This window comes from Sinocyclocheilus anshuiensis, unplaced genomic scaffold, assembly GCF_001515605.1.
Source record: "Sinocyclocheilus anshuiensis isolate Anshui unplaced genomic scaffold, SAMN03320099.WGS_v1.1 scaffold304, whole genome shotgun sequence".
Classification (NCBI taxonomy): Eukaryota; Metazoa; Chordata; class Actinopteri; order Cypriniformes; family Cyprinidae; genus Sinocyclocheilus; species Sinocyclocheilus anshuiensis.
The window spans coordinates 646400-661223 of record NW_015555737.1 but is presented as its reverse complement, the minus strand read 5'-3'; the positions used below and the strand labels follow the sequence as shown (position 1 = coordinate 661223).

The 14824-nt window shown below is 37.7% G+C and overlaps 1 protein-coding gene across 2 annotated transcripts in view; it reads left to right on the top strand.

The window, feature by feature from the left end:
- mical3a (microtubule associated monooxygenase, calponin and LIM domain containing 3a) overlaps positions 1–14824 on the top strand; it is a 92569-nt gene that overhangs the window by 61014 nt on the left and 16731 nt on the right. Inside the window, exons 28-39 of one of the 2 annotated variants that reach the window (XM_016466620.1) lie at positions 454–551; positions 714–804; positions 3198–3393; positions 4542–4777; positions 5909–5998; positions 7310–7474; positions 8277–8339; positions 9530–9607; positions 10033–10146; positions 10367–10449; positions 10577–12440; positions 13040–13134. In XM_016466620.1, the coding sequence (XP_016322106.1) occupies positions 454–551; positions 714–804; positions 3198–3393; positions 4542–4777; positions 5909–5998; positions 7310–7474; positions 8277–8339; positions 9530–9607; positions 10033–10146; positions 10367–10449; positions 10577–12440; positions 13040–13134 (3173 nt within the window). The remainder of the gene's footprint in view (positions 1–453; positions 552–713; positions 805–3197; positions 3394–4541; positions 4778–5908; positions 5999–7309; positions 7475–8276; positions 8340–9529; positions 9608–10032; positions 10147–10366; positions 10450–10576; positions 12441–13039; positions 13135–14824) is intronic. The other variant, XM_016466621.1, reaches the window with a different exon arrangement.

The window sequence follows — 14824 nt, the reverse complement described above, 5'->3', positions numbered from 1 at the left end:
CAGACAGCTCTCAGATTCCATCAAAAATATCTTAATTTGTGTTCCGAAGATGAACGACGGTCTTACGGGTTTGAAACGAGTTGAGGGTGAGTTTTTGGGTGAACTAACCCTTTAATATGAATTCTCTATAGAGCTGTTTTGATTAATGTATGCAGTTTCTTTAATTTCCTGCTTGCTCATAGTTTGCTGTCATGAGATGCTTTGTGACCAACACAGTGGGAAATTGTTGTATGAGACAGAGGGACCGTTTCTCTACATCAACGATTCTTTATTAACTATGAGCCATTTTGTACACTCCCACGTGGTGTAGTCACACATATGCACGTTAGGCGGAAATCAACCACATTTGTTGCATTTCGCATTTGATAAATCACTTCATTTGAGGTTTTCTCCGATTTATGTCCTGAAACAGATGCTAATGGAGTTCATTTGTGTGTGTTTTTGCTCTTGTAGGGAAGTTTTACTGTAAACCACACTACTGCTACAGACTTTCTGGTCTGGCACAGAGAAAACGGCCTGCGCCTGCTGCTGCTGCTCCCGTAAACCCCAAGGTAATGACTTCTTTAGCATCTGTGTTTGGGGAGAGATCAATGTTTTTTTTTTTTTTATCAGAGAGTTGTTTTTCTGACACTGTACATTCTATTTTAACTTTTTTTTTTGCTGTAATAACAAAAAAAGCTAATATATTCAGATGTTTTTTGTTGTGGTCATAGGAGCCCCAGGTGTTGGCGGTAACCCCCAACACAGTGGACGCCCCAGGCCAAGCCATAACTTCTCAGGCCCCTGTGGAACGCCAGCCCTCAGGTACCCACCTTTCCTCTTTAGGCCCCGTCCTGTGCCCCTCTCGAGGAGTAGGGGGCATTCTGCGCTCGTTGCGACGAGCGATGTCTTGGACCCGCCACCAGGTGGCGCACAATCCCTTAGATTCTCCTTTCCTCCTCGCCTATTGCGTTTGTCTGCTCTCCTGCTTTACTCTCAACATCCTGCTCAATATTCTCTAGCATGACCCCTTTCCGGCCTCTGAGCTTATCGGGGCACTTCCTGCCCGCACGTGCTGTGATTTCGAGTGATATTGTGCTTGTTTTGTGTATCCCTGGTGATGTCACAAATGATTAACTCATTGTAAACTGCTTGGCTGTATATAATATGTATAATATTCCGAGTGGTGCAGCCTAATTAAATCTCTTCTTTTGATTATGAGTAAACCATCCGGGCAAAAAAGCATATCAATTAAGTGTGTTAACTACTGTTAATTAATTACATGCATAATTTAGAGCTTTTAAAATGTGTGAAGTGACTTAGAAAAGTTTATACTCGTCAAATAACACATCACGTGTAATAATTATTAACCTTTTTTGCCTGCATGTGTTATAAATATTCTTTACTTATTGCCTGTTTTTGTTGCTCTCCTTTCTGTCCTTCCACTGTATAGATCTGTGATTGTGGTGCCTTTAAGTTTGTGATTGTACTAATTTCTGACCTGTGCCCCTTTTGTAATGTAGTGCTCGTATCAGTGCTTGTGATTGGTGGACTCTGTAAGCTTTACCTTACCCCTCTCCTATCAGAGCAGCTTGTTGCTGAGCTAGTGCCTGCATCTGTGCCTGTGATTGGTCTACACTCCCATCAGTCCTTGCATTTCTGTCCCAGTGTTTGTTCACCTCTTAATTCTCCTCTGCATAGTACTAACAACCACTGCTCGTGGCATGTCATGTGTGTATCACTGAGAATGGTTTACAATACAAAACATCCGGTGAGTTTGTGCTACTTAGGATGAAATATATAAAGTGTAAATGGTTATAGTGGTTTTAGCACGTTTTAGCAACATTAATATATTTCGCATAGAAATTTTAGAGGTTTGAATCTCATAAATAATTTTTCAGTTATATTTCACCTAAAAATAGCAAGAAAATAGAAATGATGTTTTGCATATAGAAAATAAAGCTTATTTTTTAGAACCGTTAAGATGTTTTGCATTTTGACATTATTTTCTTAGCTTTCGTTTAATGCAAAATCATTTGTATTACTGTTATGCCTAAGAAAATTGCATTATTATTCATATATAATTTGACCTGTTTATTTATGTTTTTTCATTGCAGTACTGAAAGTTTTATATTTATGGTTAACAGTAGACTTAGACTACAAATAATTGGCCTAAAAACAGAATTCCGTTTCCTCATGCAAATTTTTTTTTTTATACTCTTAGATTTTGGGGAAAATATGGCTGAAAAATGACAAATATGAAAGTAGAATGTGTCAGAATAAGAATATTATATTATTTATTTTTAGTATTCCTCTAGCATTTGGGTGATAAGATCAGATTCGTCTGGAATCATAGATATGCATCAAGTGAACACGACACACTATTTTATTCATGGGGTCTGTCACTACATAATCACTATATGAGGCATATTCGTTATTCAGTGAGTTCTGAATACATCGGTTATAATTCAGTTATGGGTGACGAGTTTTTTCAATCGATTCTTTTTATGTGGATTGCTTGCTTCATCCCTCTAACCACTTCCACCATCACAGTCATGTTTTTTTTTTTTTTTTAATTACATTCACAAAATGTTCTCACTGGCTTGATTTGGGTTTTGGGATTTGCTTCACTGGATAGACGTATTAGTCATACACATGTCCACCTGTTCATTAATGTTAAAAAGTTCATTAATATTAAAACAAAATTTACTCCATTTATCTGAGATGCTTTAATAGGAAGGGAAAAAGGCAAGGTAACCATAACTTGTATTTATTATTTAAGAACATATTTAAAGTATTTTCCTGACAACATGATATTTAAATCTAGAATATCTGTGGAATCATGAAGGCCAAATATTGCTTGTTTAAATAAAGTTAAAGAGTTATCACTTTGACTGTGTTTGTCTTATTTGTCTGAGTGGAAATGAATCCTTGTGCAGTAAAACAACCTTAAAAGAAGGTAGGGTGGGTGGACGGTAGATATGAATTATATGAAATAATAAACTTAAAATCTTTATTCATCTCTGGATTGACGCCTAATGATTTTAGCTTAAACTAAATCAAGAATTTATTAGTTATAATTATGATAATGCAAATATTATGCTAATTACTACCGTGACACCTCTACATACCAGCCCAGAGCCACTCCCTATTTGTTACATATTAACTATTTACATTAATTATATTTTCTCTCTTCTCCTCTTTTCTGTCCATCACAGTGACAGAGGTGAACGGGGTTACAGAGCCCAGCGTGGCCAAACGTCTTAAAGGGACTCCTGAGAGGATCGAGCTGGAGAACTACCGTCTATCTATGATGAGAGAGGAGGAGCTGCAGGAGGTGCCCGAGGAGACGCTGGCTGAGCACAACCTCAGCAGTGTGCTGGACAAAGCCACCGACATCGAGGAGGGATCCAGGTATCCCTCTCATCTTTATATCATGTTGGTTGCGCTGTTCTAGCGTGTTTCTATCATGTGAGCACCACTAATTATCAGTCATTTTCAGCCATTACATAATATAATGAAAACAGTGCTTGTTCATTAGTATTCCTTGGTACTTTACTAATATAATTCTGCTGTAATTAAAATGTGTGGCAACAGTGTTTGCAGTATTTTAATTAAAATTTTCCATGCTCTTTAGTTCCTGTTTCACATTATATTATATTATATTTTTAATGCAGAAGCTTAAATTAAAGTTCATTTACATTTGGCATATGGTAATTTGTTCAAGAAAAGTGACTTGAAGAATATCTACTGGAGTTCATCATTTGAGGACATAGTGTTGCCATTATTTGTTTATTTATTTATTTATTTTACCTGTGTTGAATTTCAAATGTTCTTGCTTGGAATCAAAACTTTTAAATATAAAAGTTTTTAAATATAAAAGTGTCCTAAATGAACATGAAATCAAAATAGTTTCTTAATACTCATTCATGGTCTTATTGAACAAACTTCTGCCATTCCGTTCTATAACTATCTTCACTAATCCTGTTATTTCAAACTTTCAATAAGGTTTTTTTTAATGCCATGATCATTTTATTTAGCAAGGATGCATTAAATTGATCAAATTTGACCATAAAAGATTAAAATTTTTACAAAAAAAACAAAAAAAATTTTTCCTCTATCTAGCTTTCTATTCATTACAGAACCTATGAAAAATTGCTTTACAGTATCTACAAAAAAATATTAAACAGCACAACTGTTCTCAATATTGATAATAAGAAATGTTTCTTAAGCACTGAATCAGCATTAGAATGATTTCAGAAGGAACGTATGGCACAGTTAAACTGGAGTAATGGTGCTGAAAATTCAGCTTTCTATTAAAATAGAAAAGTGTTTTTTAAATTTTAGTAGTGTTTCACAATATTACATTTCTTCTGTATTTTTAATCAAATGGTTTGGTTAGCTTAAGAGACAAGAGTCTTCTTTCAAAAACATAAAAAAATCTTACCAACCCCAAAACTTTTGAACTGTAGTCTAGGTAACTTGTTATTTTGTGAGTAAAAAGAGCAACCAGGGGTCATTTGGTGGTTTTTACTTATATTTACACTTATCCATCCCTACAGCAGCTCAGAGTCTGATATGGAGGAAGAGGATGAAGAACCGGAAGCGGCCGGCCCGTCTGATCTGGGTGGGGTTCCCTGGAAAGAGGCGGTGGAGCTCCACACTAAACTAAAGGGAGGAAGCGACCCTGGAGCAGCAGAAGATGATGATCGCCTTCATGACGGAGATGGCGAGATGGACGAGGATGAAGAGGAGGAAGATGAAGACGAGGAGGAGGAAGAAGAGGAATCGAGTGATGGTAAGATTCGCGTCAGTGCTGTTAGATTCATTGTACTTGTGAGGGTGTTAAAAGTGTCTCTACACAATGAATAATGGATGTAGATGGATGTCCTGGACAGAATGTCCAGTTTGATGGCGGTTCATTTGATTTTAGATGGAAAACTTGAAGTAGCTTATATTCTTTTTCTTTTTAGAAGATAATTTTAAAGAAATAGAAAGACTGTAATGTGTTTGCTCTGCAGAGTCTCATTTCCTCTGTCCACTTCATATCATCTTTATGTATGTGGCGTCTAGCTCCCCTGATTAGATATTAAATGTTCACCAGGGTTGTCTGCTGTCTCATATTCACAGAGAACTTCTAAAATAATTTTTTTTCTTTGAGTATGACTCTTTCTGATGAAAAATGTAAGACAAAAGATTTCCCAAGAGATTGCTCTAACCCTAGAGCTTCAGCCCCTGATGTATATTTTTTTTACGCTGATATATCTCATCAGTGAGACGCTGAATCATTCAGCAATTCTAAACTTGTTTATACTAATGTGCCACTGTTACTAGCCTTTTCAACCTTCTGCATTCTCAGATGTTTGCGGCATCTCTGGCAAATGAACCAGTTTTCCTTTTCCAACTGTGTCTTGTATTTCTCCTTTATAAAAAGAACCTTTTATAACTTTCTTTGACAAACGTTTTAATAAGAGTCAAACTATTTTACATGGTGAAATCTAACAAATAGCTATTGAAATTATTGAATTATGGAGCACCTGTCAAACAATCAGAATCAAAGACTGTACAATGCCATGGTATAACATTTTTTTTAGACAACAATATATAGTACTTGTTTTATACTGTCATATTACATAATTCCAAAGATTTGCCATATTTTGTCAGGTCATTGCTTTAGCTCAATAAAATAAATAAATAAATCACCCAAATCAGTGCCAAGTCCATACTGTAGCTGATACTACTGTTGAAGTCCTCAGTACTTCAGTCTCTGAATGTTATCGGAGGTTCCTTGTTCTCTGGATCATCCTGTTCTGTGACAATATTATTTTTTCCCCATCTTTTGCCTGTCACTTGTCTCTTGATCCTCTGCTCCGTCTTTTCCATCACTGTGTGGATGTGCGTGTGCTGGGGTAATTGTATGGGATGACAGCGGGAGAGTATTTCCCCTGGGACAGGGAGCTTCAGGCAGGTCTTTGGTTCGAGAATCTCACAAATGAAGAGGATACCGGTATATTTAAAGGTAGTGATGCCTGTGGATGCATTTGGCTTTAGCACACGCCGATACCTCATAACTTCATCAGTAACTAAAGAATTATTGTGCTAACACAATTTGCCTGTGTTTCTCCTGCTTTCCTCCTCTTTTTATTAGCTCTAGATGTGTTTTAATTGAATAAGGCTGTGAAGCTTTTACCATTAAACTAATTGTTAATTGCTGTCTTTTTCTGTAATGTTGTTTGGGGTTGAAAATGGCGTGCATTCACACCACCGTGGTGTTTTGAATGAGATTTTTCAGGGTGTTTTCACACTTGCTTTGATTGTTTGGTCTGAAACTGAGCTTATTTCATTACCACAAAGTACCACTGTTAATACTAGCGGCATCTGTTTATTACTATATCTGAGTAACAGGAAGAGAAGATGCCAGCTTCTATGCTTGCTTTTGTTGTTTTACCAAACCTTAAAGGGATAGTTCACCCTAAAATTTATATGACTGACTTCTGTGGAACATAAAGATATTTTGAAGAATATTAGTAACAAAACCATTTTGGTTACCATTGACTTACTTTATGTGGACAAAACAGACGTTTCTCATTTTTATTTTATGTTTCGTGGAATAAAGTAATACAAGTCATACAGGTTTGGAATGACATGAGGTTGAGTAAATGATGACAGAATTTTCATTTTTGGGTAAACTCATTTAACACACAGAAAACTGCATTAGCGTCTGCTGTAAATGTATTGAAAATAATGCATGCAAGAATGCATGAAATTTCTGCGACGAGATGGTATGACAAATGCATTATAGGCCTACTTTAAGGATCAAATTGTTCACTAATTTGGCCTGACTGTGATCCATACATGAACCATAACCCAGACTACAGTTTCAAGCAGACTTGGACACAGATTGCGGTTTCACGCCAGTTAAATGAACTGAACACTGACATCAAGTGTACTCAAGTTCACACCAAAAGCTCAAGTGTGAAATCACCTGTAGAGTTGATTGTTGCTTTTTAAAAATTGCTGTCATATATGAAGGAGCCTTTTCTAATGCATGCTACTTTTCGTATGCACTAACTTGCCACTTTACAGTCTATTCTAAACCATAATGTTCTCCTTTCTTTTTGTCTTCTTCAATGTATCTGTCTGACTGTTCATGGCTGCTGAATCTCACTCTCTGTTCACTTTGCTGCCCATGGGGACTTTTTTGTGGCCTGGACCTTTTTACTTTTCGAAAAAATTGGATTTTCTGTTCCTGACGTGCTAATGGCCTCGCCAATTAATCCTACAAAATGATCGTGTCACCTTAATGGCTACCCGTAATGCCACCATGCAGCTAGGAACCTGCAAATCCAGCAAGCCATACATCCAGTAGACCCTCTAGACAACCACTGGACATCCAAACAAGCTGAGGGGCTGGTTGAGGGCCACTCGATGTCACCCTTAGGCTCTCAGCCCTCGCTGAACAACACCCAGCTCACACAGCCCACCTCCTCCACAGGTAACCCCATGTGGAGGAGTCATACCTGGGCCCTGTGGCTTTTGGGGGGTAGTAGATGGTGCACTTTACACCTGGTGTTAACATGCATCTCATATGTTTTTCTGTGTAATTGGATTTCGGGAGTAAAATATGTTTTTCAAGTTTGTTATTGGTCGATATTGTATGTTTAATATGCATGCTCTTTCCTCTGTTTTTACATTTAGATTGCCTTTGCCATCATCTGCTGTAGCACTTACTTAAATCTTTTAAAAAGACTAAATTAATAACAGTTAAACTGAATTTTTGTCAATTTTTTTTACAGAATTTTACATTTGGCATGAAAATAATTATCGTAATCATCCAGAATTTTAATAGTAGTGAATCCCTACTAGTATTTATTGCTGTTCACTTTTGGCTGGATCAATTGAGATGAATGTTGCCAGGTGTAAAGGAGATTGTTGTATGTGCGATTGCTTTTCAATGTGAACTTTCTCTGGTTTCATCCACAATAGCATGTAGCTTGCTTATTGTACTTTCTACAATCTTTTATCTTGCTTTAATACTTTTTATATATCACACTTTGTCATTGCTGTGACATTATGTTGACCTTTTACGGGTTGACATATTTGTTCTCCTATATTTTGTGTCCTTATATTTCACTTTATCAACATTGTGGATATTGGGGCATTCCTAACTAAGTATATGCCCCTTTTTCTGTTAATTTCTTTGATTTATTGATGAATGTATGTGTTTTTATTTTTTGTTGTGTCTGTGCATTTCATGTACTTGTTCCCATTCTCATTTTCCATTGGTTTAATTGTAGCCCCCTCCCACAAAGCCATGCGTCATGAGACTGTCAGAGCCTGGTTGGACTCGATGTCTGGAGGTAGAGAAGAAAACAAGACCAGCAATTTATATTAGTGCCTAATACACACATCAGTGCATGGCAATACTATTGAACACTTAACACCACTGCAATCATTGTTGAACATTGATTGCATGTTAAAACATCACATTCAAATACAAGTTGATGCTACTGCATGCTGGAGTGGCGAGACAGCGTTTGGTGTGATAGCTATTATCCTTCAGCTTAATCCAAACACACTGAATAATGCATGCATTTCACATGTTTCTTCTGAAATAATACAAATTATAAAATGTTCTTAAAAGTAAAACCAGAGTACAGACTGTTAAATAAAGTCATATACTCAAGTATATTGTTCCAGGATGCGTGTGGTGCATCTGTGGAGGACACAAAGTGCTTGTTGTGACATAATTGCAAGGCATTTCATCTGTACAGTGCAAGGCCACAGAGAGGTCAAAACCAAAAATAACTAAAAACGTTTCTGAGTTTTTTTGTGTCACAGAGAGCGGACACGCAAAAGATACAATAGCCTTGAGCATGTCACAGATGTGCAAGAAGGAAATAGACTGAAAAGGTTGTACTATTCTGTACTATTGTACAGAATAGTACAATAGGTTGTACTATTCTGTACTATTGTTGTACTATTCTGTACTATTGTTGTACTATTCTGAGGCTTGCAAAAAATCTCTACTCAAGTTCAGAACTTTTGTCTGAATTATATCGTTAATGAATTAAAAAAGTGGTGGTGTGTGGAAGGGGGTGTCTCAGCTAAATCTCCCTCTTTATTTATGTTTGTAATGTTCAGTTTGGTGTCATTGCATTTCATTCACAACTCTTTACTCACTCCTTCTCAACAGCTGCTGATTTTGAGCCCAGTCCATTTGACTGTATTGTAAATGGATACTTGCATGTGTTTAAATACTAATCCCATTTGTTTATTTCTACATTTTGTCATGTGCACTCATTGTACTGTATGCTTACTTTAATGTTCCCTCAAGACCATCGTTTATTAGCAACATGATTAATACATTCTGTGCTTGTTCTTTTTGTTTTTTTTGCACACATTCATTATTTAGCTGTTTTGTGTTGCTTACACCTTGTGCGCACGGAAGATCTTCTAATAGTCATGAGTATAGTTTAACAGTTTTTACCTTTTCTTTTAGACTTTTGCCCAACATATTCAGCTTATTTTTCTTCTCCTGTGATCCCAGAGCCCTGTGAAGAGGATGATGACCCAGAAGCAGAAGCAAGCAGTCCTGACTTTGAGCCAGGCACTGAAATAGATCAAGGTTTGTCAAGTCCATTTTTCTATTTACTTGCTGTGATATCATTATGCCTTCAGAAAGGTTAAAGCGTTAACTGTTAGAATTTAATTGACTGAAAACACCTTTCACTCCTTTCCTAAGTAAAATTAGGTTAACAGACTTGACATTTAAAGATAATCCCCTACTGCCAAATATACGATACATTTGTTTTATGTAAGTTAGTTACTTTCAGTTGTCCTTGAAAGGATTATGTTTACAAAAAAGCTTTCCCTTTTTGTAATTTATTTTGATTATTTAAAAAGGCTAAATAGGGTTGACACAACCTGGTGCTTTTTTAATAATACATTGTCTACAGAAATTAATACAGACAAAATGGTTGCTTTTAAAATATGTATTTCCATGTATTTTAAACAGGCTTTCACACTGTTTTAATTTGTTTAATGTCACAGAGGACATTCCCTCAGATGCAGAGGCTGAAGCTCGTTCAAGTTGCATAGATGAAGTGGTGACGCTTCCAGTGGATAATGGCAAAGCAGAGAGCCAGGGACATGTTTCTAACACTGGTAATCATAACCTAATCATAATCATATAAATTCATGCCTTTTCCATTTCTGTTTGAGACTGATGATTGCAAATGTTCATGCACTTGCATAACTTGTGTCTCTGAACACATTACATCAATGTCTTGCTTCATAATTATGCAGGCTTTGATGATTAAAATCTCAACACAAGGGGATTTTCTATGTCCATCAATATTTGAGCCAATTTAATTTTTCCTCGCAGAGAAAACATCTGCAAATCCAAGGGAATTGATTGTGGACGTTGTGCTGTCTCCAATCCAAAAACCTGCTTTACCCATTGAAGAGGTAATACGGGGTTGTGGGATCAAAATGTCTTAGACCTCACTTTTTTGCTTTGTATTTAAAATGACAAAAGTCTCTGCATACTATAAAATTACCATTTACAACTACCATTAGTTTTCTCTTTCTACAGGTGAAAGAAGTTTCTCCTGTTATTCTAGTTAAATCTCCTGGTGCACGGTTTTTCCCTGAGCCCTATCTACCTGATAATGTCAAACCGAAAATTCCCCTTGATGCTAAAAGTCCCCATTCTCCTGTTGCTCAAATTGTTGCGCTATCGCCCATCTGTTCCCAACCTGTTTCACAACCAGAGACGGCGAATCCCAAATCTCCTGGCCAGCCCGAGCCTTGTGCCTGCTCTCCAACAAGTAATCCTTTATCTCCAATATGTACCCAATCACAACCCTGCCACGAGCCACCCTCACCCCTCTCCACAAGCTCCCCTGTCAGGACTCAGCCAGTCCCAGCAGTCACTTCCACTCCTTTGGCTAAACCTGCTTCTGAGAAGAGAACCAATGAACCCTTGAAGGATTCAGTGCCTGAGGAAACCCCCGTCAGGAAAACAGACCTCATTGAGGAGTTCTGGTTGAAGAGTGCAGAGATCAGAAAGAGTTTAGGACTCACTCCACTGGAAAGAAGCAAAACGACAGTGGAGAAGAACATTGTGAAAACTCCAACGTCTGAATCATCATCTCCAAAGTCTTACACCCCAGAGGACTTTTCTGAAGAGCAGAAGCCTACTTTCACAGGCCGTTCTATCATACGCAGAATTAACATTACCTTGGAGGGTCAGGTTATATCTCCGGTGGAACCTAAGAGTAATGGTTCTGAGAAGAAAGACTTGAGCAGCAGTTCTGGGTTGGGTCTTAATGGAAGCGTGACTACCAGTCAGACAGCAGCTAGTGACAGCTACAACAACTCTGATTCTACCATGCTAACCCCTCCTTCCAGTCCCCCACCACCTCCACCAAATGAGAAGCCAGCTTCGCTCCAAAACAAAAGGCCTCAGGTGTCCTGGGACAACCTCCTTGAAGCCACAGAGGAACCTAAACCTAAGACTACACCCCCTAAACCGAAGACTCCAGTTAGTCCTCCTCAACCAAAACCAGTTACGGCTCCAGTTCCAGACCCTAGAACTAACCCACCTGTTGTTATGAGGGTAAAGGAACCGAATAAACCACACCGTGAAGAAGTGAGAAAGTCTTTTGTGGAGTGTGTAGATGAGATCCCATTTGCTGACGACGTTGAAGACACATACGATGACCGCACTCCAGACACAAGTGGTCTGGAAAAATTTTGCACCCCGCCAACCAGCAAGGTCAACCGGGAGAAACCGCCTTTGCACTTGGCGCTGGCAATGGAAAATGGCAAGCCCAACATACCTGGTGGAGTTTCCCGGACAGCAAAGGGTCCCCAAGATTTTTCTCCCGAAGCCAAGGAGATCGCAGAAGAGCGAATGCGGGCACGGGAAAAGTCTGTGAAGAGCCAAGCTCTAAAGGACGCCATGGCCAAGCAGCTTACTAAGATGAAAGAATCAGATGCTGCCAAGGGTGCTGTGGCAAAAGTTGCCTGGAATGTTCCTGAGACAACAAAGAAAAACAAAAAGCAATCAAACACACCCAAGGACTCTGCAGTGAAGGCTTTGGAGTCCAAAAAGCAGACAGACACACTACCTGACCGTGTCTTCACCACACCAACCAGTAAGAACTTGGACAGTTCTGTCACATCTTCAGAAAGCTCAACAGGGGGCAAAAGCAAGAAGCGCAGCTCACTGTTTTCTCCACGCAAGAACAAAAAGGAAAAGAAAGCCAAAAATGAAAGGCTCTCTGGCACAGAAGAGACTCCACCCAAACACAAGTCCCTGTGGAAGACCGTGTTCTCTGGTTACAAGAAGGACAAAAAGAAGAAAGACGGCAAGTCATGCCCAAGCACATCTTCAAGCTCTACAACTGCAGACTCAGGGAAGAAGAAAGAATCACCACTGGACAGGTCCTCAGGTCAGCTAGAAATGTTTTATTTGAACAGCTCCACCTTTGTCAGAATTCGTCATTGTCTATGCTAGCTCTGTTCCAAAATCTAGTGTGAATCCTAAATAGCCAGCTCCTTTTCAAGACAGCATCAAAACCTTCATTGAACCTCATTAGTGACCGTTTTGGAATGCGCTTGGATTCAACTCGCAAATGATTTCATTGGATAATGTTGTGATACCTTTAACAAGCATGAAAGTACATTGCACAAAATATTGTGTAAATATGCTTTTTTATATATACATTGAGCTAGGATTATTAATACTTCATGGTGTTGATTGAATAATTTGTTGCTCTATAATCAACATCTTGCCTTATCCAAAAATTTTGATTTGTTTGCTTCCTTTAATTGTCACAGTGCATTGTGGGTTTCCCTTTTTTCACAAAAAGTATATTTGTGATGCTACTTTAGAATTTGGTGACCTATAAAATGGCTCACTTCAGACCCTCATTGGTTATATTCAAATCTTGCAGAATTTTGCTAAGTTTATTTAACTTGCACATTTTCTCAAAGTCTCTTTCAACTGGTGATTTTCTTAAGCAAAGTTCTCTCTAATTTACTGATGTAGATTTACGTCTGAGGAGAAATCTCAGCTTTTCTGAGGACTCTGATCTCTCCTGTGACGATGTTCTGGAAAGATCCTCTCAGAAGTCCAAGGGTGATGTAAGTATATAATATTTACAGAGCCTCTTTTTTCATTCGAGTCAAATGTATGTATTTTTTTTCTGCAGTCTCGAATTTTAATGAAATCTTTTACTCTTCTCAGCACCATGTGGACCTGTTTGACTTGGTATCAGATTTTTAAAAAGAGGCAATTAAAGAGGAGAAATCCAAAGAGAAAGATAAGGACAGGGCGAAGGAAAAAGGAAAAAGAGTAACAGAGAAGGGCAAGGAAAGGTCAAAAGAGAAGGAGAATGAAAGAAGAGTCAAAGAAAAGATTGTGAAAATGAAGGATGTGCAACAGGAGAAAGGAAAAGAGGAAGAGGTATCTGTGATGTATTGCACAGCAGCTAGAAGCTACTGGGTTTCAGACAGAACATGAATGCAACACTATGCCACTATGTACAGCATTCTGTTTCATTCATAACCTGTAAGAAATTAAGTATCTTTAGCTTTGCTGTGTTTGTGTGAAGGTGAATAGAGAGACTGGAATAGAGAATAGAGAGTGGAATAGAAAGTGTAGAAGAACAAAAAATCATAGTGTCCACCAGAATTCATAGAATTAAAAAAAAAAAAAGTTATAGTAGGCACTTTTAGAGTGCAGTGTTCATTTGGCTTTCATAACTAGCCTAGTTGTGGATATGAAGCTGTGGTCGTGACACAGGTAGTTTGTGTTGCTGATGTTATTGTTTTTTTTTTTTTAAGTGTTCTGTTTGTCCAGATTATTATTTTTTGTATTATTATTTTAGTTTAGTGTTGTTTTTTCAAGACAAATTTGCCTTTGGTTTAGTCACTGATTCAGTAATGTTTTAGTATGTACTCTTACCCTCTATCAAGTCTTTTAGAGTAATCTTTTAGTCCAAAAGGTCCAAAATTAACTTTTTGCCACACTTGCAAATGGTGGGTGAAAATTTTTGGCCATAGGTGTTTTTTTTGTATATATTCCTTTTCTTACTAGTTTTGTTGGTTAATGTTTTGTTGGTGATGAATATTTCATGTACTGTCTGTAGCCAAGTTTCCATCCAGTTTTTGCGCTGTTTTGTTATCGACAAAGAGAATGTGTGTAAAGAAACGTTGCGAAAATTGCTGTCTACAGACTGTTTCCACCCAACTGGCCTTTTACCGATAAAATGGTGTGCGTGATGACGTCATCCCTAAAAACACGAATTGTCGCATAAGTTTTGGTGTATCGCAAAAAATTGTATAGGCCTACATAAAATAATTTTTATTAACAAGTTTCATGAGTTGTTTTTTTTTTTTGTACTTTGTTATAGACTATTTAGATACTTGATCATCAAGCAGTATTCATAAATAGGTGCAGTTGTATTAGCTTATCATTATTTTTCTGATTAACTTTGAGGAAATGTTCATTTCGGTTATTTCTCCTAACCAACATCCGACGGTCGTTAAGCCATTATTAACCGACAAGATTGTTAAATTGTTTTCCTGGGATTCATTTTATACACGCAAAAAGCAGCATAAACAACAGAACGTGAGGATTCACATGGTCACGTCACGCACCTGCAGCGCTTCTGCGAACGGAGAAAAACATAATAAAGCTATATATAAAAGAAATAAATAGGCCTATATGCGAAATATATTTTTCTAAATAATAAATTAAAGGGGTCATCGGATGCCCATTTTCCACAAGTTGATATGATTCTTTAGGGTCTTAATGAAAAGTCTATAACAT